Source organism: Drosophila subpulchrella, unplaced genomic scaffold, assembly GCF_014743375.2.
Source record: "Drosophila subpulchrella strain 33 F10 #4 breed RU33 unplaced genomic scaffold, RU_Dsub_v1.1 Primary Assembly Seq354, whole genome shotgun sequence".
NCBI classification, from domain to species: Eukaryota; Metazoa; Arthropoda; class Insecta; order Diptera; family Drosophilidae; genus Drosophila; species Drosophila subpulchrella.
In genome coordinates, this window is record NW_023665577.1 from 2,002,420 (window position 1) to 2,029,869 (window position 27,450).

The window sequence follows — 27,450 nt, forward strand, 5'->3', positions numbered from 1 at the left end:
CGCAGGAGTACAATGACTTTTTGCCGAGGCGCTTCCCAGCGTTTTGGCTTTTTGCGAGCACACGCGGCGTATGCTTAATGGCACAACCTTCGGCCCAGAAACATTGACTTCAATTCGAGGCTCAATCGGACGAGCTGGGTGACGATCGTAATGATGCCACGCAGATGGACCGCGTTCAATTTTGGCATCTGGTGGGTGTCGATCGCCGGCCAAAGCCATTGTTTATTGGGCCGAGCTTGGGAGTGTTTTTGTGACTCCGTTCCAGCTCTTTGTGGCGCTTGTTTTCGGACTCTCGTTAGTATTATTGGCCTTATCCGCGCTTGGCGATAATAAAAAACCCGAGTTCAAGGTTGCGCATCTCGAGAAATTACCGAAACGATTAAAGCACGTGAAGGAAATAGATTCTACATCGGACTTGGGCTAATGAGCACTTGGGTGGGGAAGTATCATCATCTGGGAAAAGCTGCAGTTGATCCAAGTCCGAGCCTGCAGTTGTGCAACCCCAGATGATTGATGGGTTGATTTCGCGGTGCCGGAGTCTCAAAAGCCCTCGAAGCCACAAAAGCAGCCGCCACGTAGCATTGCAACACTTGAGCACCGCTCAAAATTAATTTCCTAGAATCTAGAATATTTTAAAAATAACGTATTAGTTTTGATTAATTTATATTTAAAATACTTTTTAAAAAATATTTCAGTAGTGCTATATAACATTGCTATCAAATGAAGATAATATGAAACCATTTATACTCTTTGTCTCTCAGTGTACACACACCATTGTTGTTTCTGCTGGTGCTTTTCTGATTATTAAATAACGGTTAAGTCAAGTGGCATTTTCCGATTCTGCAAATCATTCTCACCTTTGCATTATCGAGGAATTTTTGGTCTGAGGCAATGCAATCGAAAGTGTGAAATACCAAAGACAGGCAAGAATAATAAACCGTTACTCGAGTCATTCTGCTGACACCCGCCCCCCAACGAACCCGTGATTATAACTCAACCCGTTCAAGACCTGCCAATTTCGTTTTAGCACATGCACACAAATAGAGATGCCCGTGCGTTTAGAAAAATATTCAAAACAATAAAGCATCGAATTAACACTGCGACTGGACTTCCCATTCAGCGCCATTTCTACCGACAAATGTGTCGATTGCTTTGCGAGCAAGTTCCGACCAAATCGATCAGCGGCCAGCTCGATCACCTAAAAATCCAGAGAAGACGCAAACTGACGACGATGGCGAAGCTGACGAAGATGCGATGAAGATGGGGTTTAGTACGCATATAAAAACAAGAGAGACATTAGAAATTGCGCAAGGCGTTCGTGTTTGAACATTGATCGGCCATCGTGAAAATATATCAAGGTCAGCTAGTTGACACAGAAACCAAACGAATCAGCTAACTAACATTAATTGATGGATCTGTGCGTTCCAAGTCGGGCAATTCGTTGGCCCTCCAGCACGGGGGAATAATCTGCAATCCGGATTTGCATGTGAAGAGGCAGTAAATTTAAAATGAATTCAATTAAGCAGCATATTATATGCATTTTATTTATTATTTTCGATTTTAACAAACTCGTTTTCATTCACATGCAAAGTATGGCCGTAAAACGTACGAGTAACGGTGAATGAAATGCATTTACGATTATTAACGCACATTTTTATTATTTATGCGCAGTTTGATTGATTTGAATAGATAATTCGATTTGGGCGCGCAAGTGGCAGCACTGGTCATAGCTTTGGTTTGAGTCTGCGGTAAAAGCTATCGATCGATCGAGGCGTGCTGCTATAGAATCTTGTACAACAATCGAATAACAATCGATATCTAGTGAGCATAGGGAAATGTTCTGCCCATTAGAGGTGGAGAAACATCGATGTTGGCTGACATCGATGTTTTCGATGTTTTTGGCGAAACTTCAACTCTAATTCTAGAGTTAAAATTATAGTTCAATTGGAGTTAGAGTTAGGGCTACAGTTGGACTTAGAGTTGGGAGTTAGGAGTTAGGAGTTAGGAGCTAGGAGTTAGGAGTTGGGAGTTGGGAGTTGGGAGTTGGGAGTTGGGAGTTGGGAGTTGGGAGTTGGGAGTTGGGAGTTGGGAGTTGGGAGTTGGGAGTTGGGAGTTGGGAGTTGGGAGTTGGGAGTTGGGAGTTGGGAGTTGGGAGTTGGGAGTTGGGAGTTGGGAGTTGGGAGTTGGGAGTTGGGAGTTGGGAGTTGGGAGTTGGGAGTTGGGAGTTAGGAGTTTAAAAAAAAAAATTAATTACACGAGTGTTTCTATTTGATTTAAGCTTTATTTTAAATTTAAATAATGTCCGAAATTAAAAAAAAATAGTTCTTGACAAAAACTGTTCATAAAGTTTCAAACATGCCTAACATAAACAAATATTTCATTTCATTTGATATACATTTTTTATTATGTTTTTTTTACATAATTATTAATTACTTAGTAGTTTTTGAAATTAAAAATATTTAACAAAAAAATAAATTCATGTGAGATCGTTAACGTGTGAAATAATAATAATACTGAAAAGAAAGCCCATTATTCTATTATATTTAAATGTATGTTCTTGTTTAAGAACAAAATTTTATCGACAGCGGTCGATGATAGCCGTGTGCGACGGTCGCTTATTAGTTGGCCAGCTTTACTGAAAACCCTTTCCGATTCACACGAAGATGCGGGAACGCACAAAAACTTTTTGGCCAATGTCTTAAATGCTTCACCATCGGTAGTCATCTAAAATAGGATCATTTCTACAATAAATATCGGAAAAATATATTAATGTAATTAATTAATGAATTATTTCTTACCTCCCAATACGTAAGTGGGTCGCATTTTTCTGGTTGGTTTTCCTTTTCTATGTGTTGCCTCAATAAGATGATGGCATCTGCCCAGGAAAAGTGCACTTTACTTTGCGCTTTGACTTTTAAAAACGAAAATCGTGTTGGTTCTGGTGTTGGGGTTGGCTGATGTGGATTCGCGGACCTTCTGCTGAACAGCTCATCTTGAACAGCCTTAGCAGCTTCTTCTGCATTCGATGAACTAAGGAATCCCTGTTTTTTGAAACGGGGATCTATAATGGTGGAAATTCTGGGTATAGTGCGTGTTTCATACGCTGCAAGTCTTTCCCCGAGTCTAGTCTTGATGAACTCAAAGACAAGTTTTCCCTCTGCTGTTTCCAAATTAATTTCTTTGATTTTGTGCTGCAGTTCGCATATTACAGGTATTATAACACTAACACCTTGATATTGGAAGACACAGAAAGGGTAGCGTCTTTAAAGGGAGACAACAAAGCGGCTATATCTTTGAGAATATCAACTTCTGCTGCAGAAAATGGCGAAGGAGCATTATGGCAAGATATTAAAGGGCAGTGCCCATCCTCTGCTCGCTCACGTATAACGTAGATGTTCGTATGACTTCGGCATGAGTCTTCGGGTCTTTTTTCTATCAGCTTCGGCGCGCTTTTTTGCTGCTGCGGCAAAGATTCTCAGTGCAAAACAGAGAAACTTCAGGCTTCAGCGCGCTGCGCGCCACACTGCAAGCAAAAGGCCGATATTTCTATCGCCTGTAGTCCAGAAGTCACTTCTTAGTAACTTCTGCGCGATAGAAACGCGATTGAACACATTTTACAAAAACAAAATATACATATATCGCGTAGAAGTAACTTCCAAATCACTTCTGGACGATAGAAAGGCGATAGTATACATTTTACAAAAACAAAAAGGGTCGGGATCGCGAAGAAGTAACTTCTGAGACACTTCTGGACGATAGAAAGACGATAGTACACATTTTACAAAAACAAAAAAGGGTCGGGATCGACCGAAGTCACTCCTAGAATTTTTTCCCGACGGGAGTCACTTCCGCGATCCGAATGCGAGATCGCCGAAGTAACTTCTGGAAGTGTCGCCGTAGTCACTTATGGAAGTCACTCAAAAGTGACTTTACATATGCTTGTAGAAGATACCTAGAAGAGTCTTTCCCAATTGGAAAATCTTGAATAAAAACATATTTTTTTTACTTTTAACATTTTGCATTTATTTTTTGTATACGTGCTTTGTCCGCTTGTATACACGGTGCCTGGCATGTAGGAAATTTTGCTGAACAATGTTATTTAGGTCCAGCTCCGTCGACATAAGAAATTTATTAATAACCATTTCTAAAAGAAACAGAAACAAACATTGTTTTTTGTTCAAAGTAAAAATAAAGTAGAATGCATTACCTTTAACAAGGAAATATGTTGAGAATCGTTGGATGCCTGGGTTTCTCCGCAGTTACACGTTGAGTAATGTCCACAGCTAGCTTGTCCGTAAAAAGATTTAAATAATCGTACAGCTCACGATAAGCACGGGGGGGACATTTAAGTATGTTAAGCAATTAAAAACTTTTAGAAAAAAACAAAGCTATATTTTTAAAACGCACAAATTTGATACAAAACCGCACGGTCCACAGACAAATCACGCAACGAAATGACGCTCGGTCGAAAAATAACGGCGTGGGTCAACGGAAGACCCAAAAAATTTTCAGAAAAAAAGGGGTAACGGAAAATTACCGCGACCTCTTTTTATCGGGTGTTTCACTCACTACTATCGTCTTTTTATCGCGCAGAAGTGTCTCAGAAGTAACTTCTTCGCGATCCCGACTCTTTTTGTTTTTGTAAAATGTGTACTATCGTCTTTCTATCGTCCAGAAGTGACTCAGAAGTTACTTGAAGCTAACTTCGATTTTTCAACACACCCAACAAGTGCGAAGCAACCGCAATAGTGGATAGTAGTTGGTTGAGCATCACCAACTCAACTCCATCAGGACATCAACAGGTGGAAGACTCATTATAAAATTGGAAAGTACTTTTTTACTGTTAGCGTTGAGGTATCTCAACGTAAGCTATCGTATGCTAGCTTTGAAATTTTCAGTATTGGTAAAAATTACAAGATTTAAAAATCCTTTTCTTAAGCTGTAGATGTTGAGATGCTAAATATTTTTAAAAATTCGGGTAGGCACAAAAAATATAATCTTATTCTCAACCTCCACGCACTAAACTTTAAAAAAATATTATTACACTTAAACGTGATGGATTTATGTGTGCAGAAAATGAAACTAAACATATTTAATGTAAGATTAAGGCATTGCGCAATTTTCATAATGAATCCTTAAAAAGTAAATCATCGACACGCATGCCATTTAGTTGGTAATTTTAGTCTAAGTTAGCTTTAAGAAGCATCACATGTACATAAATGTAAATGTAGATTCCAATATTAAGGAACATTTTTCAGGTATAAAAGATTAATATTATACTCAAGAAAATAAGTTCTTGCACTGTAATATTTTAAGTAAAAACAGAAAGAAAATTATTATTTGTATGTTAAATGTGCGATCGTCAAGACATTTTACCATTTAATTGGAGTTATTGTTTGGGTAATTTTAATGATTGCCCCAAGGAAAAATTCAAAAATAAAATTAAAGAAAAAGTGTCAGTTATGAAAATTAAACTTACTGAGACAGAGTTCTATGAAATCTTTGAGTACAAATTTGAGAAAAATTCGAGTTAGAGAAGTTCGAGTCGTGGAACTTTGACTGTAATCCTAAGATGCAATAAAGTCTAGATAAAACTCCTCTTCAGACAATATTTATTTTTGAAGAGTAGTTGTATTTTTGATATACTACCGGCTAAATAACCACTTAAACCTGTAAACTAAATCTTATCTTTCTTATCTGCCGCAAATTCGGCACTAGAATCCAATAGTCACTCAACTCTTCGCTGGTTATGAACTTGCAGAACGTTTTGGTGCGCGGACGGATTGGTGCTTGAAAATGAGTAATTAAATACATTAATAAAATGCAGTCGTTAAGAGCTGAGGATCTCCCGGAGAATCCGAGAGAGCGATCGAACATTTTTTCGGTATTAAGTTATTGGTAAGATAGTGTAAATATGTGACATAACGGGTCATACCATGACGTGCACGCAACTTGGTGTCACCCCTCTAAAAAATTTTATTTTTTTTTCGACGGAGGAACCAAATCCTTTCTTATCAGTTTTATACCCTTGCAGTGATTATTGACTTGTAGACTTGCGCTGCGCAAGAATCTTTAAAGTCGGCATGCTAATATTTTCCTAAATCGATCGGTTAGACTGACTCTGATTGCGACACTTTATCCTCCCAAGAATACCATAAACTTCTTTACTCTACGAGTATCGGGTACAAAAATGGATAACTCGAGACTCGATTATTAAATAACTGTGAAACTGTTACTGTTTAATATGCTTAAGACCTAAATAATATGCTTAAGACTAAAAGTCTTAAAATAATCCAAAATTACTAATACTGGATTTAAAATTAAACAACAATTTTTGAAATTTTCCGAGGGGTGACCCCAAAATGCGTGTCACGTTTAACATGGAAAGACCCATACCAATCTTAACTTAGGTATACCATACCCACTTTTAAAAAGGGTCAAAAAGTCACTTTGGATATAAAGGACCTCTACAGGGCCTTAAAAGAACACAAGTCGGGTAAGATGGTCTATTTTTTGTTTACATTTAACCTTGGGAGTAATTATATCTATTTTAAAGAGATCCTTGGCAACAAATTATCCAGTGCCTGGGAGAAAGAACTGGAGACTCACAAGGAGAAGGCCAGTTTGATGAGGGTGCTATTGCGGGTATTCGGCTGGTATTTCGGATTCCTTGGCGTAGTTCTCTTCGTTCTGGAGGTTATTTCAACTGTGCAACCCATTTTTCTGGTAAAGCTTATATCTTCTTTTAACCACGACTCGGATTCCTTTGAGCCAGCATATGCCTACGCGGCCTTAATGATATTGTGTTCCGCCCTCACCACAATGATCAAGCACCCCTACACTTTCGCCATCAATCATCTAGGTATGTAGACTTTCACTTTGACTTTTTCCCTTTTGGGGTTCTCTTTAAACACACATGTATCCTTAGCTATGCCTTACTTAAGTTAAAGTTTTGCAGGCTTTAAGATTCGGGTGGCTCTGAGCAGCATGACCTATCGGAAGAGCCTCCGACTTAGCAAGACGACTTTGGGCGAAATATCGTCAGGGCACATAATAAATTTAATTTCCAACGACCTAGGCCGCATGAACACTTTTCTTCAATTTACACACTATCTTTGGTTGGCCCCACTTCAGATGCTAGTGGTAACATATCTTATGCACCAAGAGGTGAGTTGTCTGAATTTATTGTCCCCAATAAGTTATTTCAATTTTAAGTTCCTTTGCAGATTGGAATAGCCGCCGTCTTTGGCATGTCTTTCATGCTATTGTTCATACCCCTGCAGATGTATTTGGGCAAAAAGATATCGGCGATGCGACTGCAGACCGCTCTCCGGACGGACAAACGAATGCGGATAATGACTGAGATCATTTCCGGTATGCAGGTGATCAAAATGTACGCCTGGGAGCTTCCCTTCGAGCGGTTGGTTTCCTACGCCCGCAGGAAGGAGATAAATACCATCCGGCACGTGGCCTATATAAGGGGCACCCTCTCGTCCTTCAACAAGTTCCTCGCTCGCGTATCCATCTTCCTCAGTTTGGTGGGTTTTGTGTTATTGGGCAAGTTCCTCACAGCGGAAGTGGCTTTTCTGATAACCGCATACTACAACGTCGTGAACACCAATATGACCACTTATTTCTCATGGGGAATGACGGAGACGGCGGAGACCCTAGTTTCCATCAAGCGATTGCAGAAGTTTTTTCTATGTGCACAAGCAAAAACCTCGAATGACACAAAAGAAAATACTCAGACCATAAAAGATCTCCAGGAGGCTGAGGAAAAGCTTTTAGGAACGACGAATGGCGTCATTACTACTGAGGAACCCCTTCATTCAAAGACGCGTTTATCCATAAGGGGACTTCGAGCCAAGTGGGATGGCAGCGCAACGGATTACACACTAAGCGGAGTACACCTGCAGGTATCTCCTGGCACTTTGTTGGCCATTGTGGGTCACACTGGCTCCGGAAAATCCAGTCTGATCCAAGCCATTCTGGGAGAGCTGCGCGCCGAATCTGGCGAGATCAAGATTAATGGATCCATATCCTATGCCTCCCAAGAGCCGTGGCTTTTCTCCGGCACCGTGCGCCAGAATATCCTCTTTGGCCAGCCCATGGACCGTCGACGGTATGATGCGGTGGTGAAGGAATGCGCTCTGGAACGAGACTTTGAGCTGCTTCCGCTCAAGGATAAAACCACAGTAGGAGACCGCGGAGCTTCCCTGTCCGGCGGCCAGAGGGCGAGAATCAGTTTGACCAGGGCAGTCTACCGGCAGGCCTCCATCTACTTGCTGGACGACCCACTCAGTGCGGTGGACTCCAATGTGGCCCGCCATCTCTTCGAGCATTGCATGCGGGGCTACCTGCGAGATTGCATCATCATTCTGGCGACCCATCAGCTGCAGTTTCTGCAGCAAGCCGATCAAATAGTGATCATGGATAAGGGTCAGGTTAGCGGCTTGGGCACCTATGAGGAGCTTTTAAAATCGGGCGCGGACTTTGGCAGCATACTGGTTAAACCGGAAACTCACGAGGAGCCGGCGGTAGAGCTATCAAGAGCCCCCAGTATCACAGATCACCGGCGCAGCAGTGTAAAATCTGTCCTTTCAAATGCGGAATCCTGTCCAGAGGATGCCCCGGAGAAACAGGTGATCAACCTTGACCGGAAAGAGATGGGTCGCAGTGTCCTGGCAGTGTGCACCGATTACTTTAAGGCAGGTGGCGGACTCCTACCCTTCGTCGTGATGATAAGCTTCTCTTTGGGCTCCCAGGGCCTAGCCTCGCTGGGAGATTACTTTCTGTCGCCCTGGTAAGTGGTCTTGATATAATTAGTATTCCTGAAAATTCAAAATATTAACTTTTTCTACTCTAGGGTCTCAAGGACAGCTGACAGTTCTAAGGGAGCGGAAGATGTAACGCAAGACACCTATATATTTACGCTGATTACAGTGCTAACCATTGTTGTGACCGTGAAACGATCCTTTTTGTTCTTCAACTTGGCAATGAAGGCCTCTGTTCAGTTGCACAAAGCCATGTTTCGGGGAGTATGTCGAGCCTCCATGTACTTTTTCAACACGAACCCTTCGGGTGGTATCCTAAATCGGTTCTCCAAGGACATGGGGCAAGTGGATGAGATGCTGCCGAATATAATGATGACCGTCATCCAGGACTTCCTCGCTCTCGCCGGCAGTATAGTTGTCATATCCATTGTTAATCCTTTATTCCTCCTGCCCGCCCTCGCGATTGGTGTTGTCTTCTATCACCTGCGCACTTTTTACCTTAAAACTTCGAGGGATTTAAAACGCTTGGAAGCTAGTAGTGAGTAATATCTAACGGAATGTGCATTAATACGAAGGGATACCTCTTAAAACCTATCCTGTTTTAACAGGTCGAGCACCGGTATACTCTCATTTTGCTGCTTCTCTTACTGGTCTCTCCACCATTCGAGCCTTTGGAGCTGAGAGCATTTTGGAGGCGGAGTTCGATAGCTACCAAGATATGCATAGTTCCGCTGCATATATGTTCATCAGCACCTCGCGCGCCTTTGGTTATTGGATGGACATGTTCTGTGTGCTCTATGTAGCGACCGTCACACTCGGCTTTTTCATCTATCCGCCTGTCAGTGGAGCCGATGTTGGTCTGGCCATAACCCAGGTAAAAGCCATGCAAAATTGCTTCAACTTAGGATATTAATTCGTTAAATCTTTGCCAGGTCATGGGTCTGACGAGCTCAGTACAGTGGACTGTCCGCCAGTCGGCCGAGTTGGAGACCACAATGATTTCCGTGGAGAGAGTGCTTGAGTACGAGGACATTGAGCCAGAGGGAGCCTTGGAAGCTCCGGCGGATAAAAAGCCACCCCAGTCCTGGCCAGAGGAAGGGAAAATAGTACTTGATGAGCTGAGCCTGCGCTATATTCCGGATCCAAAGGCTGAAAACGTGCTCAAGTCACTAAGTTTCGTGATCAACCCAAGGGAAAAGATAGGCATCGTAGGACGCACTGGCGCGGGCAAGTCCTCGCTGATAAACGCCCTTTTCCGACTGTCCTACAACGATGGATCCATACTCATAGACCAGAGGGACACTAATGACATGGGTCTGCACGACTTGCGTAGAAAGATCTCGATTATTCCCCAAGAACCCGTTCTGTTCTCCGGCACAATGCGATATAACTTGGACCCCTTCGACGAGTACAGTGATGAAAAGCTGTGGCACTCCTTGAAGGAAGTGAAGCTTAAGGACGTGGTGGCCAATTTGCCAACTGGCTTAGAGACCAAAATCACCGAGGGAGGATCCAACTTTAGTGTGGGTGAGCGCCAGTTGGTCTGCTTGGCACGAGCCATTCTGCGGGATAATAGAATCCTCGTGATGGACGAGGCCACGGCCAATGTGGATCCCCAGACGGACGCTCAAATTCAAGCCACCATTCGGAACAAGTTCAGGGAGTGCACTGTCATAACGATAGCCCACCGATTGCACACCATAATGGACTTGGACAAGGTACTGGTCATGGATGCTGGAAGAGCTGTGGAGTTTGGGACACCCTTTGAGCTTCTGACGGCAGCAGATTCTAAGGTGTTTCACGACATGGTCAAACAGATGGGTCAGGCTTCATACGACGGCCTTCAGAAAACAGCTCAAAAAGTAAGTGTAAATTTTTCTTAAAGTTATAACTCCATACCTTATTCATTATTTATTTCAGGCCTTTGAAAGTGCGCAGAATCTGGAAGGAAGCCTTTTTTCTTGAGTACTTTTGTACGTTTAGCTTATAAAATTATGTTTTAAATAAATCAAATCAATCTCAACTCAATCACAACAATCTCAACCGACTATCAATCGACCTAAATTTGAAATTTTAGTTAATGTTATTTTTAGTTTCTGTTTAAGTTAATATTTTTAATAATGATTTAGATAAATTTATCTTTTGTCTTATATGTTAGTCGCAGGAAGACTGCCCGGTAACACACTACTATAAAAAACATTTTGTATATATTCTGCGTGAAACTACAGTACTCTCACTTGCTTAAAAATTGAAATAAATATGTCTTGATTAAAAAAAAGCAGTCATTCGGAAAATTTCTTGCACTGAGAGGGGAAAACGCAGACCAAATTTAAGAACAAAAATACTAATTCTTGTTGTTCTTAACCTTAAATTAATTTAGATTACAGAGTGTCCTAGCGGGTAGAGGGGTAGCGACTTTGAATTTGAAATGTTTCTTAAGAAAAGCGCGTTTTGAAATGTATATTGCTTTCAAGATATATAAAATATTTCTAAAATATTGGTATTTGATTTAAGAACATTTTATCGTAGTTAAAGAATTTTCGTTATTACCTACAGTATTTGATTGAACCTTTCCTAATTTATAAACTTTGTTCTCTATTTTGGAAGCCTTTTTTTCTCTGTGTAAGCATGTGAGTTCTAGTAACTCTTCATGTTCTACATGTCTACATGTTCTTCTTACGGAAGAAAATGGCGCTGTTGCGGAATTTGGTCGCTGTTGCAGAAGCACCTTCTGTCTGAACAGCCAAAAAATCGTAGCCACATTTTTCGAAACAACGATAGTATCGCATAAGCGTAAACGTTTGTTTCAGCTGTAAGCTACACAGAGCTCAAAAATGGAACCCCAAGTAACGATCCACAGATATTACAGCCGGCAAGCAAAGTATGCCGGTTCCGTGGATGCGGATTTGGAATTGTGCATCAGACACTGTGACGGCGACGCGGTCCGCATCGAATTGGTGAACCGGCAGCATGGGGTCCAACTGCAGCGCAAGTTGCGCCGATTGCTGCTGCTCGTCTTCCTGGCCATCGCTTACTTTGTCGTAGTCTGCGAATTTGAGGACAGAAAAGTACACTTCCTCCAGCCCCGCATTCTGTACCCTCTGGTTACAACCGTTGCCGTGGCCATCCTGATGCTCCGCTCGACTCTTAACTTGGTGCAGGCGGAGCGACTGTTCTACAGCTGGGACATGCCCCTTCAGATAGAGACGGTGCGGTCTTTCGGCAGGGAAACGGTCTCGTGCGTCCAGAGAGGACACATTCAGGACATAGTGCTGAACGAAGTCATTGAAGATGTAGGAACTGCACACATATCGAACTTGCTATATTACTAAATTATGTCATTCTAAATTCTGAGAGGATGTGAACTCATTTATCAAAACATGCCCTGGAAAATCGATGGGTAATTTGTATAAATGCTGTATTCTACTCATTAATCAAGATATTCAAGAAGATTGATTTAAAATACGTTATTAACTGTTTAATTATGTGATTTTTATTCTATTTCGCTAATAGTTGGACGTGAAGTACATGCTGATATTACGAACGAAAGGGAGCCTGTTCAAGAAACGGCCCATTGTAACCCTTTTCAATGTGAGTACTTTTCTGATTTCATTATCCTTATTCTAACGACACTGCTCTTTATTCCCAGAGCCAATCCCCATCGTTTGAGTGTCTGCAGCACACATATCGCGTGCTACATGGATATTGGCTGAACAGCACCAAGGATCGATCGGAGCAGTCCTACAGCAAGGACAAACAGTCCCTGGTGAAGTCGTAGTCCTTCACTATGGCGCTAATCTGTTAGTGAATGTGCCTATTAAATATAAAGACTGCCAAAGCCGAATTATACAAACTTACCTGTGTTGTGGATGTCGTTGTCTCGTCTTCGATAGGAAGGGGCGGTAGTTGGGGAACTTTCAACTCGGATTTTACTATGTTGAAATCGGCCCGAACCTGCGGGATTTGATATATACTTATATTGCTGCGCTATAGAGATGGTACCACAACATACCAAATTGTTTAGTTCCGTTCTGAATTTCTGTTTCAAGACTTGGCGGTAGGTCTTTAAGTATGCGTCCTTGTTGCTGTTCAACTCCTTTTGGATGTTCTGCAAATCGAGCAACTGCTGCAGCGATAAACCTGCAAGTAATGAACAGTGTATTTTTATAATAATAATAAAAAATATTCCCGCTTACCTTCCATGGCGTCTATTTTTTGTTTTGAATAGGAACAGTGCTGGAAAGCGTCGAACGCTGTGATAACAGTGAGCTCTCGTTAACTGTTACAGTTTATTCATCCTATCGTTTTGGGAATACAAACTTATCAATTTTTTAATCGTTCTGAATTTTTGAAAAACGCAAGAAAACTTTTATTTAAAACCGAAACGTCATATGTATTATAAAACAGTTAAACATATATTTTGGGCTAGTATTGGTACGAAATTAAAATTTTTACAGAATATAATTTGCTATAATCGTTTTATAGCTATTGAAATTAATGTTTACAAAATAAGCAATAAAAATATTTTTAAAAACTCAATATATTTTGTATCGCTCCAATATTTTAGTGCGCGTAGCGGGCGTCCACTGTGTATCGGCATTCTGCCAGTGTTGCACAGCGTCTCCCTTCACAGCCCTGCCCGCCTGACGTAATTGCCAGAATCGACGTATTTTTGTTTATGTGTGCCCGCTCCCCCGCCCCTCAAAAAGCGAGTGGGAAGCTGCTGCCGCCCGATCCCGATGTCCACATCCAGGTGCGGAAAATACTAACTCCGCCACTTCCGCCGGAATCCCTCCTAGTCCCCGATGCCAATCATCTGTTGCTGACCACAGGAACACTACGCAAAATCATCAAAAGTGAGTTTCCGTTCCGAAAATAGTAATTCGGGTGTGCCCCCCACATGGTCACGGAGCTCTAATCCGGTTTTTCCATAATAACATTGCACCCATTCTAGCTGAAACTAAAACAAAGAAAATATGAATCGATCCGAACCGATTCCTATCCGGAGAGACCGGTCTTTCGACAGTGTGCTCAATCGACTGCTCCGGATGAGGTCCCAGAACCATGAGAGTTTTCGCGCTGCCATGTACAACTTCCTGATCGCCGCTGGAGTGGGGGCCTTCGTGGCCGTCTGCTTCATCCTCGGACCCTTCGTCCGCCCGCTGCTGTGGGCCTTCCTCATGGGCGCCGTGCTCTTCCCGTTCAAACGGCGGCTGGCTGAGAGCGTGAACGGTTGGTTCCAGCGCCTGGAGGAACGCGACTCCAACGTTCTGGTTTCTATATGCCTGTCCCCGTTGGAGGCCACCGAGCACTGCGGCCGCTTGCTGATCGGATGGCTCTGCGAGCACTGGCAACTCCTCCTCGCCGGATGCGGAGTGGCCGGGTGCATCAAGCTGTTGGTCCTGTACGCGCCCAAGGGCTTCCTCTTGGCACTCTGGCACTGGATAACCTTTTCGCACGGCCTGTTCGTTCAAATTATCGGATTCCTCAACGTGTACGTGGTATGTAGTTGGTCGATTTTTCAATAGTGAGTCATTGTGCGAGGTACATTTAAACATTCAAAAACCGGTCAGAAATTAAGCATTATTCTTGTTCCGGGGCTCACAGATGATTTCTATGTTTATTGGTGTTCTGATAGTGGACCGAAGCGTCTCATTCGAATGGGGGAAAGCCAAAGACCTAGCAAAATGGACTCATGATACTTCAAATTCTTATTTCTTATTTCTTATTTTATTTTACAGCTTATCTCCCTGGTTGTGGTGTACTTGACCTGTGTGCACTTCTTCTGGACGCCAGATAACAGCGCTCATTTCGTGGTCGCCGGTCAGTCCATGTGGATAGCCGTGGCTGGCTATCTGAGCAGCTTCCTTGGCGCCCTCCAGGTGCCGGTTTTCTTGCTGGTCATGGCCTATGTAACAGCCTCTACGGCGTATCATCTGCAGACGATTGATGATTCGGGATCCTACTTGCATCGCTTGCAAAAGTTGTTCGACAAGAACGATTTCGAGCGATCGCTGAGCAACTTTAGCATTTGCGGCAGAACCCACAATGAGCCACTAAGTCCGGGTCTGCAGTCGGATGTGGAGGACATCTCGCTGAGCGACACGGTCGACTCCACGGACACATTTGATGCCAAGCCGGGAACGGATGCGCCAGGCCACCAGAGCGATACGTTCTTTAAGCTCCTGTTCTACGCCTGTCTGGGCACTTTCCTTTATCGCAACGTGTGGATGTTTATACTAGCTGCTATTCCAGTATTCCTGCACCTCATTTACACAGTGGGAGCGTACACGGGAATTACCCAGTTTGTTTGTAACAAAATCAGTGAAGTTTACGCAACACTGCGAGTGAGTTTTGTAAAACTACTTATACTTTATAAAGATAATGTCATAACCATTGCAGTCGTGGGCCATCGAACACCACTCCGCCGTGCTGCCGCTGTGCCTGCCTGGCGTTCTGGAACTGAACTACAAGATCAATACTATCGTGCGGGACTCGTTGAAGTCTTCTGTGGAATCAGTAACTTCCATCCTTATGATCATTCTTATGTTGCTCATCATCGTATTTCTGAGCGTGTTCTTTTGCGTGAACATATACTCGGAGACGATTGAGGTTGCTTACCTGGGCAAGGATCTAATTAACAAGACGATCACAGATCGGCCTGAGCTAATTGATATCTTGCCAGCGAACATGCAATCGTCAATCGATGATGCCTTAGACAATGCACACCACTATGGTCGCCGCAAAATCGAGACCTACATTGACGACTGGCTTGCGGATGCTGACAAGGTGCACGCCACCAAGCTGAAGGAGCAGATCCTCGACGTGTGGGACAGACTCATCCAGTATTGGATCGATTTTAACAAGGCGGGCACCTCGTACGGTCCGCGGGTACCAACGGATGCGCTGAAGAGTACATTTGGGGAAATCGTCGACAACCCAGGTAAGACCTCGATAACCTGGTATGGGCTTCTTTCTATGTTTTTTCGTCCCGTTTTACTAATTTATTTTTGAGTTCATTTTCGGGGCTTATGTATGGGTTAAAGGGCTTTTGTTGAGATCTTGCTCGCTTTATCCATCCCGTAACAATCGTTTGCGTCTACGAAATAACTCATTCTGTGTTGCATCTGCTAACCAACGGCCGTTTATTTAACCAAGGACATTTTAAAGAGCTAGTTTTAGTGGCAAAACAGGGCATTATCGGCTGGGCGCAGAGCAACACGCAGACGATCCTCGAGGTTGCCGAGTCCTTGTGGCACATCATTCGAACCAATCTTTCAATGATCATGAGCGTGACCGGAGAAATTCTATCGCTAGTGCTGTCTGGTGGACAGGCGTGCATTGAATTTATATTGGACATGGTAAGTGTAAAAAGAGGTCGCATTACAACTACAGTTTAAATTGATATTCATTAAATTAGATAGCTTAGAAGGAAAATGTTAGGTATCCTAAAGGTCCTCACTATACTTAAAGCATTTAAGATATTGAACAGACTTTTTGTATTGACATCCATGTTCCTTACCATATGGTATCTTTAATACAAGTTATAAATGTTATTTCAAACATATTCTAAAAGCATATTGACGATTTGGAGTATCATTTAAATGATTTTATATGATTATTCAAATTAATTTTGTTAAAAAATTCAGAAACTGTAACCATTTCTAAAAATTGAATTATCAATTTAGAGTAGCAAAATTGTAATCTTAGAAAGAAATTTAAATACTACTCTATTTAGATTGTATTCTTCACGGCCCTGTTCTATCTGCTCTCAAGCAGTCAGGAGAAGTACGCGCCGCTGCAGATCACCAAGTACTTGGGTTACTCAAGTTCGGGGATAAAAATTGCCGATGCCCTGGAGAATTCAATTACCGTGGTCCTAATTTCCATGTTCCGGTGCTCCACATTTACGGGCTTGTTCACCTGGTTGGTGCACACGATTTTTGGGGCCCGGATAGTATTCCTACCCTCCGCCTTGGCGGCCATGCTGGCAGCGGCTCCTTTTCTAGGCAGTTACTGGTGTGCGGTGCCAGCCTTTTTAGAGCTCTGGCTGGCCCAGGACCGGTTTTATGCAGGACTTATACTGTTCCTGCTTCAGTTCTTTGTGCCCTCATCTTTTGAAACGGCCATATATGCGGACCTCAAAGGGTGAGTCCATTTTTTTAACCGCACAGGCTTAAGGTTTTCATTTTCGACTTACTAGTGGTGGACATCCGTACCTGAATGGTCTGGCCATAGCCGGAGGCATGTATTGGATCGGCTGGCAAGGTGCTATCTTCGGACCCTTGATGCTTTGCTTCTTCATCGGTCTCTTTGAGGTGGCCACTCTGGCTATGCGCAGCCATCAAGATCCCAGGTAACTTAGACTTAAGCAGCGATTTCGATGAATTTGTTTGATTTGCATGCAAAGTATGAACTTTATTAGACTTGTGCTGCCCATGGATTAAAGTGAGTGATTTTGCTGGCTTGCTTTGAATAGATTTCTTCTCTTCGTATGTGTATCATCAATTGATGAAGTTATCTTAATATATTCCAGGAACAGCACTGATGAGGAGACACGCACCACGTGAGTTGGCATGGGACAAAAACTACGAATTTCATTTTAATACTCGAACTGCAAACTAACATAAGCTGTATGGCCAAATACCTGACAATCAAAATGAGATTGGCCCGAATATCATACCCTAGAGTTAGGCTGCAATTTTCCTTTGACTATTGTTGATAGTTTCTCAGTTGCTAACTTCTTCGCTTTCCAATTTGGTTCTATCTTGTACTAAAATTTTTAAGTATTCAAGATTCCGTCTGAACAGCAATCGCCCCTTATATCTCTGGTATCAATCTTAATGATTTTACATACAATGTGTACCTCGAATTGTTTGTAGTCGCGAAACATTTCCAAAGCCGTTAAGTACCGATATCGTGCTCGCTACTAATTGCTTAATGTAAACTTGTGATTTGTTTAATCTTAGATACAAAATGTGTTGCAAATATATTTCTATACTAATTTTAACCCACGCTGAATGCAAGCTTTTTTTAATTTGAAAGTTATTTTCCAGCTCAATCGCCTGTAGGGTCAACGAAACCATTAACGACAGAACAACGAAACCGAACGATGTTACAGATGGAAAGTCTGTGGCAGGGGGAAAACCTGTTGAGCTAAAAATCGTAACCAAAACCAAAACATTTCACCTGTTGAACGCCAAGGAAAAGCAATAAAGAGCTTGAATTTCGATAATTTATGAAGTGTAGATAACATTAAATACAGAGTGTTGAAATATATTCGTGGATATAATGTGGTTTAAAATATTCGTAATATGGAAAGCTTTACGATAAGTGCAACATGATCGTAAAATACTGCCCATATTTTATAAAAATATAAATCCTTATTTTTTACGCCTTTTAAAAGTGTTAGGCTGATTAGTTGGTGTACTGATTCTTGAAGGTGAACTCCGGATGTTTTTCCACACTGCAAGAAAAATATGGAATGGCTTAAAATATAGCCAATATAACAATGTTACGTATTCATACCCATGGAAGAAAGCGAAGTCACAGACGCGAATGTTCTTATCCAAGCTGGACAACTTGGCCACCTCCTCCGCCGTCAGTTCAAAGTCAAAAACATCCAGATTCTGCTTAAGGCGATCCGGATTCGTGCTCTTGGGAATGGCGGCCACGCCAGTATCGATTATCCAACGGAGCAGCACCTGGGCTGGCGTCTTGCCATGGGCGGCGGCAATCTCCTTGACCTCTGGGATGTCCATTAGATCTGGCAGATCTCTCACGATACCGGCACCTGCGTTAAACTTGGCGATTCCCTTGGATCCCAGGGGGGAATAGGCGGTTACGGTCACTTTCTCGGACTGGCAAAAATCGACCAGATCACGCTGTTGCAGATAAACATGGTGTTCGATCTGGTTTGTGGCCGGCCGGATCTTGCAGTTCTTTAGCAGGCGAGCAACCTGATCCTTGCTGAAGTTCGAAACGCCGATGGATTTTGTCAGACCCTTCTCCACCAGAGACTCCATAGCCACCCAGATGGCGGCGTGATTGGTAGTCACGTCGACCTCCATCAGGCCATCCTCGCCAACCTTAAAATCAAGGTGAAGATATAAATGTTATACATGTATGTACAAAAAATGTCTATGCCAAACTACCTTAAAGCTGCCATCCTCGTTGATAAGGATGGTAAAGGGAGTGTGCACCAAATACAAGTCCACGTATTCCAGCTGCAGATCCTCCAGCGACTTTTTAATGGTCGGCTCCACCTCGTGGGGGCGGTTGGCTAGAAGGAGGAGTAATTTACGTATGGAGAATGCAAATTATTTATTTTTTTCTAGATTGATATATGTAACTAAAATAATTTTTAAGATTACATTCATCCTTCATATAAAAACGCTGATAATAAACCTATTTTAAAATTCAAAATTGGAATGTTCACAAATTTTATTTTTGTGTTCTGGAAAAACAAACAATGGCATATTCTTATCTTGTTGAGCCGATTTTTTCCAGAACATCAAGATTGTTATGGTGAAATGTTAATTGATTCGGAGGGCTATCATTATTATCTTTTCGAGGACAAGTTTTTAGGTATTATAGATAGTTGAGATCTGTCAACAAAAACGTAAACAGAATAACATCAGTACAATTTACTCACAAACAGGTGGCACCTTGGTCACAATGAACAGCTCCTCCCGCTTGACCTTCCCGGCGTCCAGCCAACGTTTGAGGACCCTTCCGATGGCTTTTTCATTTCCGTAGACTGGCGCCGTGTCTATGTGACGATAACCAGCTTCCAAAGCCGCATCAATGGCGGTTTCAATTTCCTCATCGGATGCCTATAGTGTGGTGATGTTTATGTGGTTTAGTGGCTGTGATTATATATACATACGTAGAGTGTATCTATACTACTAATAGACCCTGGCTTTTTTTGATCCCAGACCAGAGAAAGTCAAACCCATTAGCCCAGCTGCATATGAATAAAGGTTTATTGTTTGTTTTTAAAACCGGTCCAAGCCCGGCAGAACAAACAAATTCTGTGATTGCATCGGAAACTCCAAGAGATTTAAATGACGTGTCAGCTTTTTTTTCAGGTCGTTCATTAGTTGAAAAATATTGACAAGAATCCATTTACCACTTACTTGTAATTTATTGATTTTACAAAAAAATCGTGATTGTAATTACCTGCCAGGTGCCGATGCCAATTACGGGCATCTTCTCTCCATTGTTGAACGTTAGGAACTTGGCGCTGACCATTTTACTTTATTTCTTGAGTATTTGTATTGCTGAGATTAACTGCAGAAGCTGCTGGACAACCTGTTGCTTCAATGATTGGATTGGAACAAAACAAGAATTTACGTCGTCCCCATTCACCGGCTATGGTTGTGGAGATATACAAAAAATATCGTATGGAATAAATATTTACCGCAAGTATCGATATATCGAGTATTTTTAATATATTTTTAGTTAAATTAATTTTTTGGTTATTTTTATAAGGAAAAAAAACAAAAGAAATTGTAATAATCATATTGAAAACTATAGAACACGTACATAGGTGAGTTAAAGACTTAAATTACTAACAATGGAACTTGGGTTCTGAAATGTATAGTTTTATATAATATAAAACATACTGTTCAATATATTGTATACATTTATAAAAACTTGAAATATTTGTTTTAATTCGAAAATATCGATATATTGATCTATTGATATATTTTTCACATTCCTAATGCCGGCCCACCTACACTAGTCGGCATAAGTGCTTTGACGAAACAAAAGTTAAATACACTTATAATTTAAACTTACTACATAAACATTTTGGTATTAATGGAAAGGTCATTTAAATTCCGTTTGAATAATACATGTCTTCTTTCAACCTATTCAGTACTTATTAAAAAAGCCGAATTTTCGTGAAAATCTGGGTTGTGTTTGTATAAACTTTTAGTATAAAAAAAATGTTAGTTTTCAAGACGTGAAAAAAGTTTAATAAGTAGATTTTCACAAAAACTCGGCATTTTGTATAAGTACTGAATGGGTTAAGAATAGTCTTGTATCATTAAGGCAGAATTTAGATGACCTTTCCATTGATGTCAAAATGTACATGAAGTAAATTCGAATTATGAGTATATTTAACTTTAGCTTCGTCAAAATACTTATGCCGACCAGTGTATAACCACCCAACCCAAGATTCTGCCAATGCGCGGTCGATATTTGTTTAAGCAAAATAATCAAATAATTAGTTTACGACAATTTTTTTTTAAATTATACGTTTTAAGATTTTTTTAACTATTTGATTTTTTAGATATTGATTTTACTTTTGATAAAGTGCTACTTCATAATTATTTACATTAGTTATAGACTATGTAGTGGAATCCTTGAACAGTATCAAATTTTTTTTATCTAAAACCCTCATTGGATGTATTGCCAAACTATGTATGATTATTTGAAAAAAAAAATTGAAACTTACGAAATATCAAAACATGTGGTGTAAAAAAATGACTTAATATATAATCCGACGTCTAGCTTAAATATAAAAAGAAAGTAACTATATTTTAATAATTTATGTAAGATTAATTTGTACTATTAAAGATAGAGTTTGTAAGACTAAGATCAGGTATGATGATATGATATTGACTTAAAGGCCTGAGATAACATTGTTCAAATAAACAATAAAAATAGTGTAGGACTAATTTATTCATGATCTAAAATGATTTGAAATGAGTTCATCCATCACATTACCATATGTTTAAGTCCACTTGAAGTGAAAATCGTATGTTACGGCTTATAACTGTAGAACAATTTTTAATTCATATCCAAAAACTAACTAACTAAAAACGTATATAAGTTAAATAATAGAATTTCATCATTTTTAAATGGGTCGAAAGCTGGAAAACAAACTAGTCCACCACAATTGAGAAGTTGCTGTAGGTGAACTCGGAAAGCTCAGTGGTGTCGCCGAAGATGCACTTGTCGATTCGGCTAGTGGGGCTGCCGGTGTGCTTGAGCCAGAGGCGCCTGTGGACAACCAGTTAAGTACCATTGATGGCTACTGAAAAGTGACTTACATGGACTCAAAGGCATGTCGATGCGCTTGAATTTCACCCTTCACCGTGTTTTCAGTAGTGTTTTTGCACCAGCCCCGAACTCCCAGCTTCTGCGCTCTTCGTAAGGTGTACTATAAGTTTGGAATGATATGATTAGGTCCTGGGCTATGGATTTCAGCCTTAATTATTGAAGCACAGCCAGTTCTTACCATTCGAAAGGAAACGCCTGTGGGGTATCATTAATATCAATTACTATTATTTTTGCGGGTGGGCGTACCTACCTTGCACTATCCCGAAAACTTCGAATTGGCAACTGAACACCGGCTCATTGCTCCTATCCGTGGTTACCCTCTTTTGGAACTCGCTATGAGAAATTCTTTTGGGATCCTCATTAGGTTCGCTTTTGGCTTCTTCGTTGGATTCTTCACTTTTTTCAGGGGTCGCAGAGGGAATCGTTACCCTACGCTTTCCCTCAGTTTGGGTCTCGGTCGAGGTCATTTTACAACTCGAATATTTAAGATATTTGCAGCGGTCAACTGTCAAAAAGCGATAGCTCGATAGACATCAATAAATTTTTTGATTTTCTGGGTCACCCTATATTTTAAGCGGCTTTAGCTTTTTTTTGAAAACTACAATTCAAATAAAAGTGAAAAATCTTGTAGTGATTGTAACTTGTACATATATTGATGGTTTTAAAAAAATTAAAACTTGATGGCTATTAAGGTTGTAAAAACTGTAAGTAAACGACGTTAGGAAATGTATTTATAGATCTAGCTTTTTTCAACAGCTTTCTAAAACTGCTATCGGTGAGCGATAGATCCACTTTTGGTAATCGGAGCATTTAAGGGTCACCCTGTGGCCAAGGCGGTTCGTTGGAACCAGTTCCGACCTGTCTTTGAACAAAACAAAATCACCCACAAAATAGTGCAGTACGAATATTACGCAGAAACTACTTACTCGCACTATGCATACCCTATACGCGCTGCTCAAGAACAAGCTGAGCGATGTGCATCCGCTGCACAACATAGACCTGGAGCGGGATGTGGCCTATTTGAAGGCGGTGGTGACCAAGGAGATGGAGCTGCAATTCGACGCCAGCGAACTGGGTGAGTGACCCTCCGACACCACTGCTGCCCATTGTCCCCTTTGTGCTAAGTCATCTGCTACGCACTTGCAGAGATCATCCATCACGGGCGCGTGCTGGAAGATGCGGACACCCTCAGTCGGTCACTGCAGCCCAACGCCGTCATACACTGCTTCCGAAAGGTGAAGCGTTACTCGCCGTATGTGCCGCCAGCGGCCACAGAGATCAACATGAAGCACATCCAGGAGCTGTTCTCGCTGACCTCGCACCTGCAGATCAGCGTGACCTCGCGGTTCAACATCCTGCAGAAGATTCTCGCGGAGTATCCGGAATTCAGGCGCAATCTGGGCGCCCAGGCTCTGATCCGAGACTCCGTGCTATTTAACGTGTTGCACGAGCCGGAGGTGGTCCAGAATCTAGTCAAGGATTACCCCCTCATCTGTGAGGCTGCTCCATTTATTGTGGACACCATTCGCAAGGAGCTGGCCAGGAATAGCTCTGCCACTCAGTGTAAGTATAGCAAGCTGTCACTCCTGCGCAGTTGTTAAAACTTGACAATTTGCTCTTCCAGTTCAAGAACAGGCTGCCTCAGAGTCCACAACTTCGTCAGAGGAGGAAAACTCCCTGGGAGCAGGCAGCAGCAGCAGTGGCGGAAGCAGCAGCACCGCCGTAGCAGCTGCTGCGGCTGCCAATCGGCGCGATGAGATGGCCAACATCCGTCAGATCAGCCGCCAGCAGCTGGCCAACGCCTTGGCCAATGTGACCTCGTTCAACTCACTTTCGAATATTGCGCAGCGAAATGCAGATGAGGCACTGCAGGGTGACGAGAGGCCAAGAACCACTTCGGCGCCTTTGGCTGGAATTGGAGGATCAGTAGGTACAGGGGCAGCCAGCAGCAGTGGAGCCAGTAGCAGCGGTTCCATCTCCTCGGAGCTATTCCGCAATGAGCTGGCCCGCGCTTTTCAATCCCTGTCACAGCAGCAACCACCGCCAGTGGAGAACATGGAGGTGGAGTCCGGCGGACTCCCAGTCGCAGACGCAGTCGTCCCAGCACCTGCCGACGATGTGGATGACGAGGACGATGGTGGTGATGACAGCGACGTGCTACCACGCTGCTATCGCCGACATCGCTTCACCGAACAACTGCGCACCATGGCCGCCATGGGCTTCATCAATCACACCCAAAACGTCAGCTACTTGGAAATTTCCGATGGAAATGTGGAACACGCCATTAACCTACTGATGTTGGGCATGAACTAAGAGGGATCGGGATTGACTAACTTTACTGACTTATATTTATTCTGCTGCTGAGGATTCTGAAGCATTCAACTCCCAACTTAAGCAAGGAATATCTCACGAGAAATTGTAATAATTAAAAATACATTTAGAGGAGTCAACTTGTTAAGCTGCTTGGGCGTAGGATGCGGGGTGAGGGCACGGGTAAAAGCTGGCCGTATCAAAAGGTTTTCTCCTAAATTGATCTAGTTGATTAGATAGTCTAGCGCCTTGTCCTTGTTATTGTTGAACTTGAGAAGCGCCGCTGAGATTTTCGATTCGTCAAAACCTAGGTCCATGAGCTCGCCGAGTGGTATAAGGTGCTCGATAATCTGGGGATAGAGATTTCCAGTGATTGTTCTTTTCAAACGTCCCTTAAAAGGACAGACCTTTTTATCATCGATGCCGCACAGGCTAACAACCTTTGCTACCCGTTCCAGTGGAAAGCCCATGGTACTGATTCGTTGCGCCAACTTCTGTGCCGGTCCAGCCAGCTCCCTGAAGGAGTTCCTGTCCACGGCCACCGCCATCTTCGTCTGCTGCTCTTCGTTGTGGCTGTGCAGGCGGGTGCGTCGCTTCTCCGCCTGCTGCAGCTCTGTCTTCAGCTCCCGCAGGATGTCGGGCACACTCCTTGACTTGGTGGCCACCTCGTCCTCCGACTGGCTAAGGGCCAGCACGGAGGAAGGCGTTGGAGGCACCATCAAATGGCTGGGCGTGCCAAATCCATTGACATTGTAGTTGTTTTGCTGTTGAAACGGATGCTGCTGCGGAGAGTAGTAGGGCTGGTGGCTATAACCCTGCATGTGGTACACCTGCAACAATAATAAGTTCTTAGGCGAAATCTCTATTTCGATTTTAAAAAGCCGAACTACAAAAATTTCAACCTACTCCCATAAAAACTAAAACCTTAGTATAATAGAAATAAATACTTTGCTACTACTTGGGTTAAAAAAATCAAAAAAAGTTTAGTAGTTTTAAAATAAGTGTTATTAATTAACAGTTTAGAGATTATGGTCCACACTAAAGAAGAAGCAAACTGAAGCTGTGGATGAGTTAATGACTTGCTCTTTTATTAAAATATGAGAATATGATATTACTATATAAAGGCTTCACTTGTTGGTGTACAAACGAAGTAACAAATACAATCGTCAATAAATTTCCCAGAATCCAGTTAACAGATTAAGGCCATTTGTTCTAAGAGTCTACTTAATAGTGTCCCACCTGGAAGTGCTCCGGTTTATGCAGCTGCTGCTGGGCGGAAGCGCTGTACATGGGCGTGGGGTATAAAGACGTGGGTAGAATGTGGCTGGGCTCCCTCCTGCCCTCATCATCATCACAGTGAACATGGAAATTGACGCTGTCGAGCGTCGCTTTGGTCTCCGCCAGCGTAGTCATCGTTAGCTCCACAGGAGCTGGCACTTCCTGATGGGGCTGCTCCTCCTTGGGGCAAACTTCCTGCTGCGTCTGATCTCCCTGCTGTTGCTGTTGATCCCTGCGCTCCTCCAGCTGGGTCTGGTGCAGCACCTGGGCGAGTATGTCCAGATCATTGATGGTCTTCAGCTCGATGTTGTCGAAGGGTGTGGAGTTCATATTGTACTCAAAGTCCGCATAGTTCAGGGAGCTGTTCCGCTTGTGCAGCGTCTGCGGGATAGCCACTGGAGTGGCGCTCAGTATGGTGGGCTGCAAGATGGTGTGGAAATTGCACACGCCTATTGACTTTGGTTCGTGCGATGAGTCGCGTGACTCAGAGGCGGTAGGAGGTGGCTGCTCCTCCCCCTTCCGTTCAGGGTTCTTCTTCTCTTGCTCGTCCTCTCCCTCGTCCGATGACAAGTCGTCCGTACTGGGGTAGTCGACTGCTCCAAGCATCTCCTTCTGCCTGGCCTCCAGCGCCCGTTGGCGTTCCTCCTTGCGGCGCTCCTGGCGATTGGCGAGCTCCTCCCGCTGCTGGCTACGCATGTGGCGCCAGCGTTGGGCCTGACTCACCACCGCCCGCTCCAGCTGGAAGTCGTACTGGTAATCTGGGTGATCCGCGTAGTAGTCCTCACGGAACTGCGACAGGCGGTTCAGGGTCGCCTGCGGCAGGTGGAAGACGGCAGGCGGGGGTTTGTAGCGCTCAACTATCTTGACCGGGACATCGTCCATGTTATGCTAGCGCATTCACCGCGAATTTTGTTAATTAAGTTGCTACTACGCGTTTTTTCTCTCTGTTCTCTTTTGTTGTTTCCCCGAGCAGCAGCGATAGGCGATAGGCAGTGTCATCGGTCACTGCTGATTTGCTAATTTCTGCTGGTTGTCGGCTTTTCGTTAGGGGTGCTCTTTTTACTAACGGTATGCTGGTTTGGGGCAGGGGCGTTTCAATGGTGGAAAACGAAAATATTTAATTATTTGATTTACATAACCTTTAAAGATATGTTAGTACTCATATTGTTTTATTTATGTTTCCAGTGGGAACTTCACAAAAATAATTAATGTGTTGATGAAAAAGCACGAAAAGATTTCATTTGCTTTGATCAAGGGCGAAAAATGTTGTACAAGGACTTTTCCCGGATAAATTCTTCATATAAAATTCGAATGGAAATCTTTGGTGTATAAATCGAACATTGTCAAAACTATGACAGCCATATTTGAAAATTAAAATGTCGATCTTAAAGCGACGCAGCAAAGAGACAAGGGCAACCTTGGCTTCACAAAAAGAAAATGAAGGTGATTCAAACTATAGTAAATACTTACTTATTTGTAGGGGTCTTAACGGATATGATACAATACATAAATGAACAATACCTATAAAATGGTATTAAAGATAAACGGTAATTTCCTTTAGCGGAAATATAGATGCAAATATAGATCATTGATCTCGACCTTATCAAGGAGGTGCTGATAAAAGACTTCAATTACTTTCAAAATCGTGGCAAAGGCAATTCAGTCCAAGATTGATTTTGTTCGTAGCTTCGCCACTTTATGTTTTCCGCATCGAACCGCACCGAAGCACAGTGGTTGCGCCCATAAGACAAAATTCAAAAAATCATAACAAAAATTTGCGAAAAGTAACCAAATCGCCTCTAAAATGACCAAACTTCTTCATAACAAACCAGTTTTATCTAGATATCTAACGGGACTTTATAAAAATAGAATTGAAGCTGTGATCACGTGTTCATTTGCAAAGCCCATCTGCACGCATAGCGAATTTTTCACAACAAAAGCGAACTTCAAAGTGTTCAGTCAACTAATTACGCTGCCCAATTTAAATTATATAAAATAGATTTTGAAGTTAAAGGTA

General features: G+C 42.5%; 8 protein-coding genes across 12 annotated transcripts; 4 read left to right on the forward strand and 4 right to left on the reverse strand.

Annotated features, from left to right (window-relative positions):
• Positions 1-5,821: 5,821 nt before the first annotated feature.
• Positions 5,822-10,834, forward strand: LOC119560332 (probable multidrug resistance-associated protein lethal(2)03659). The gene is made up of 9 exons (XM_037873722.1): positions 5,822-5,898; positions 6,411-6,496; positions 6,557-6,862; positions 6,959-7,167; positions 7,227-8,803; positions 8,867-9,312; positions 9,383-9,648; positions 9,707-10,636; positions 10,695-10,834. Exons 1-9 carry the CDS (start codon positions 5,822-5,824, stop codon positions 10,737-10,739), a joined length of 3,942 nt encoding a protein of 1,313 aa, XP_037729650.1. The 3' UTR covers positions 10,740-10,834.
• Positions 10,835-11,579: 745 nt separating this feature from the next.
• On the forward strand, positions 11,580-12,627 carry LOC119560133. Of its 2 annotated transcripts, none has more exons than XR_005221009.1 (3): positions 11,580-12,174; positions 12,288-12,365; positions 12,424-12,486. XR_005221009.1 is itself a non-coding variant. In XM_037873483.1 (3 exons), exons 1-3 carry the CDS (start codon positions 11,609-11,611, stop codon positions 12,550-12,552), a joined length of 666 nt encoding a protein of 221 aa, XP_037729411.1. In that variant the 5' UTR covers positions 11,580-11,608; the 3' UTR covers positions 12,553-12,627. The 2 variants fall into 2 exon arrangements, 1 of the variants encoding a protein (XP_037729411.1); XM_037873483.1 differs by having other exon boundaries at positions 11,580-12,067; positions 12,424-12,627.
• On the reverse strand, positions 12,433-13,007 carry LOC119560134. The gene is made up of 4 exons (XM_037873485.1): positions 12,971-13,007; positions 12,787-12,914; positions 12,633-12,728; positions 12,433-12,572 (listed from the first exon to the last, which is right to left on the reverse strand). The coding sequence occupies exons 1-4, from the start codon at positions 12,975-12,977 to the stop codon at positions 12,516-12,518; spliced, it is 288 nt and encodes a 95-aa protein (XP_037729413.1). The 5' UTR covers positions 12,978-13,007; the 3' UTR covers positions 12,433-12,515.
• A 395-nt stretch (positions 13,008-13,402) lies between these two features.
• LOC119559965 (transmembrane protein 245) lies at positions 13,403-18,053 on the forward strand. 4 transcript variants are annotated; one of them, XM_037873198.1, is made up of 9 exons: positions 13,403-13,630; positions 13,729-14,275; positions 14,516-15,121; positions 15,177-15,717; positions 15,933-16,135; positions 16,513-16,922; positions 16,978-17,130; positions 17,311-17,340; positions 17,831-18,053. In XM_037873198.1, the coding sequence occupies exons 2-9, from the start codon at positions 13,751-13,753 to the stop codon at positions 17,988-17,990; spliced, it is 2,628 nt and encodes an 875-aa protein (XP_037729126.1). In that variant the 5' UTR covers positions 13,403-13,630; positions 13,729-13,750; the 3' UTR covers positions 17,991-18,053. The 4 variants fall into 4 exon arrangements, 3 of the variants coding, with proteins under 3 accessions (XP_037729126.1, XP_037729128.1, XP_037729129.1); XR_005220979.1 differs by lacking the exon at positions 17,831-18,053 and having other exon boundaries at positions 13,404-13,630; positions 16,978-17,222; positions 17,311-17,784; XM_037873200.1 differs by lacking the exon at positions 13,403-13,630 and having other exon boundaries at positions 13,751-14,275; positions 15,945-16,135; positions 17,831-17,990.
• LOC119559966 (aldo-keto reductase family 1 member A1) lies at positions 17,996-20,143 on the reverse strand. Its single transcript, XM_037873202.1, has 5 exons — positions 19,956-20,143; positions 19,429-19,609; positions 18,929-19,056; positions 18,303-18,862; positions 17,996-18,240 (listed from the first exon to the last, which is right to left on the reverse strand). The coding sequence occupies exons 1-5, from the start codon at positions 20,025-20,027 to the stop codon at positions 18,192-18,194; spliced, it is 990 nt and encodes a 329-aa protein (XP_037729130.1). The 5' UTR covers positions 20,028-20,143; the 3' UTR covers positions 17,996-18,191.
• Positions 20,144-21,583: 1,440 nt separating this feature from the next.
• LOC119560514 (acylphosphatase-2) lies at positions 21,584-22,391 on the reverse strand. Its single transcript, XM_037873989.1, has 4 exons — positions 22,096-22,391; positions 22,024-22,040; positions 21,836-21,945; positions 21,584-21,785 (listed from the first exon to the last, which is right to left on the reverse strand). The coding sequence occupies exons 1-4, from the start codon at positions 22,310-22,312 to the stop codon at positions 21,668-21,670; spliced, it is 462 nt and encodes a 153-aa protein (XP_037729917.1). The 5' UTR covers positions 22,313-22,391; the 3' UTR covers positions 21,584-21,667.
• A 296-nt stretch (positions 22,392-22,687) lies between these two features.
• LOC119560513 lies at positions 22,688-24,295 on the forward strand. Its single transcript, XM_037873988.1, has 3 exons — positions 22,688-22,920; positions 22,992-23,408; positions 23,470-24,295. Exons 1-3 carry the CDS (start codon positions 22,779-22,781, stop codon positions 24,156-24,158), a joined length of 1,248 nt encoding a protein of 415 aa, XP_037729916.1. The 5' UTR covers positions 22,688-22,778; the 3' UTR covers positions 24,159-24,295.
• LOC119560512 (ubiquitin-associated protein 1) lies at positions 24,171-26,429 on the reverse strand. The gene is made up of 3 exons (XM_037873987.1): positions 25,395-26,429; positions 24,563-24,985; positions 24,171-24,505 (listed from the first exon to the last, which is right to left on the reverse strand). The coding sequence occupies exons 1-3, from the start codon at positions 26,313-26,315 to the stop codon at positions 24,380-24,382; spliced, it is 1,470 nt and encodes a 489-aa protein (XP_037729915.1). The 5' UTR covers positions 26,316-26,429; the 3' UTR covers positions 24,171-24,379.
• Positions 26,430-27,450: the final 1,021 nt, after the last annotated feature.

Excerpts from the sequence above, each read along its gene's own strand:
- LOC119560332 (XM_037873722.1), top strand. The coding sequence starts at position 5,822 with ATGCAGTCGTTAAGAGCTGAGGATCTCCCGGAGAATCCGAGAGAGCGA. Across the intron at positions 5,899-6,410 it reads TTTTCGGTATTAAGTTATTG|GTATACCATACCCACTTTTA; the intron begins GTAAGATAGTGT and ends ATCTTAACTTAG. Across the intron at positions 9,313-9,382 it reads AAAACGCTTGGAAGCTAGTA|GTCGAGCACCGGTATACTCT; the intron begins GTGAGTAATATC and ends CTGTTTTAACAG.
- LOC119560133 (XM_037873483.1), top strand. The coding sequence starts at position 11,609 with ATGGAACCCCAAGTAACGATCCACAGATATTACAGCCGGCAAGCAAAG. Across the intron at positions 12,068-12,287 it reads TGAACGAAGTCATTGAAGAT|TTGGACGTGAAGTACATGCT; the intron begins GTAGGAACTGCA and ends TTTCGCTAATAG. Across the intron at positions 12,366-12,423 it reads CCATTGTAACCCTTTTCAAT|AGCCAATCCCCATCGTTTGA; the intron begins GTGAGTACTTTT and ends CTTTATTCCCAG.
- LOC119560134 (XM_037873485.1), bottom strand. Across the intron at positions 12,729-12,786 it reads GAACGGAACTAAACAATTTG|GTTCGGGCCGATTTCAACAT; the intron begins GTATGTTGTGGT and ends CAAATCCCGCAG. Across the intron at positions 12,573-12,632 it reads CAACGACATCCACAACACAG|ATTAGCGCCATAGTGAAGGA; the intron begins GTAAGTTTGTAT and ends ATTCACTAACAG.
- LOC119559965 (XM_037873198.1), top strand. The coding sequence starts at position 13,751 with ATGAATCGATCCGAACCGATTCCTATCCGGAGAGACCGGTCTTTCGAC. Across the intron at positions 14,276-14,515 it reads GATTCCTCAACGTGTACGTG|CTTATCTCCCTGGTTGTGGT; the intron begins GTATGTAGTTGG and ends TTTATTTTACAG. Across the intron at positions 16,136-16,512 it reads TTGAATTTATATTGGACATG|ATTGTATTCTTCACGGCCCT; the intron begins GTAAGTGTAAAA and ends TACTCTATTTAG.
- LOC119559966 (XM_037873202.1), bottom strand. The coding sequence starts at position 20,027 with ATGGTCAGCGCCAAGTTCCTAACGTTCAACAATGGAGAGAAGATGCCC. Across the intron at positions 19,057-19,428 it reads GACCAAGGTGCCACCTGTTT|CCAACCGCCCCCACGAGGTG; the intron begins GTGAGTAAATTG and ends TCCTCCTTCTAG. Across the intron at positions 18,863-18,928 it reads ACGAGGATGGCAGCTTTAAG|GTTGGCGAGGATGGCCTGAT; the intron begins GTAGTTTGGCAT and ends CTTGATTTTAAG.
- LOC119560514 (XM_037873989.1), bottom strand. The coding sequence starts at position 22,312 with ATGACCTCGACCGAGACCCAAACTGAGGGAAAGCGTAGGGTAACGATT. Across the intron at positions 21,786-21,835 it reads CGACATGCCTTTGAGTCCAT|GCGCCTCTGGCTCAAGCACA; the intron begins GTAAGTCACTTT and ends GGTTGTCCACAG.
- LOC119560513 (XM_037873988.1), top strand. The coding sequence starts at position 22,779 with ATGCATACCCTATACGCGCTGCTCAAGAACAAGCTGAGCGATGTGCAT. Across the intron at positions 22,921-22,991 it reads ATTCGACGCCAGCGAACTGG|AGATCATCCATCACGGGCGC; the intron begins GTGAGTGACCCT and ends ACGCACTTGCAG. Across the intron at positions 23,409-23,469 it reads GAATAGCTCTGCCACTCAGT|TTCAAGAACAGGCTGCCTCA; the intron begins GTAAGTATAGCA and ends TTGCTCTTCCAG.
- LOC119560512 (XM_037873987.1), bottom strand. The coding sequence starts at position 26,315 with ATGGACGATGTCCCGGTCAAGATAGTTGAGCGCTACAAACCCCCGCCT. Across the intron at positions 24,986-25,394 it reads ATAAACCGGAGCACTTCCAG|GTGTACCACATGCAGGGTTA; the intron begins GTGGGACACTAT and ends TTATTGTTGCAG. Across the intron at positions 24,506-24,562 it reads GCGGCATCGATGATAAAAAG|ATTATCGAGCACCTTATACC; the intron begins GTCTGTCCTTTT and ends CTCTATCCCCAG.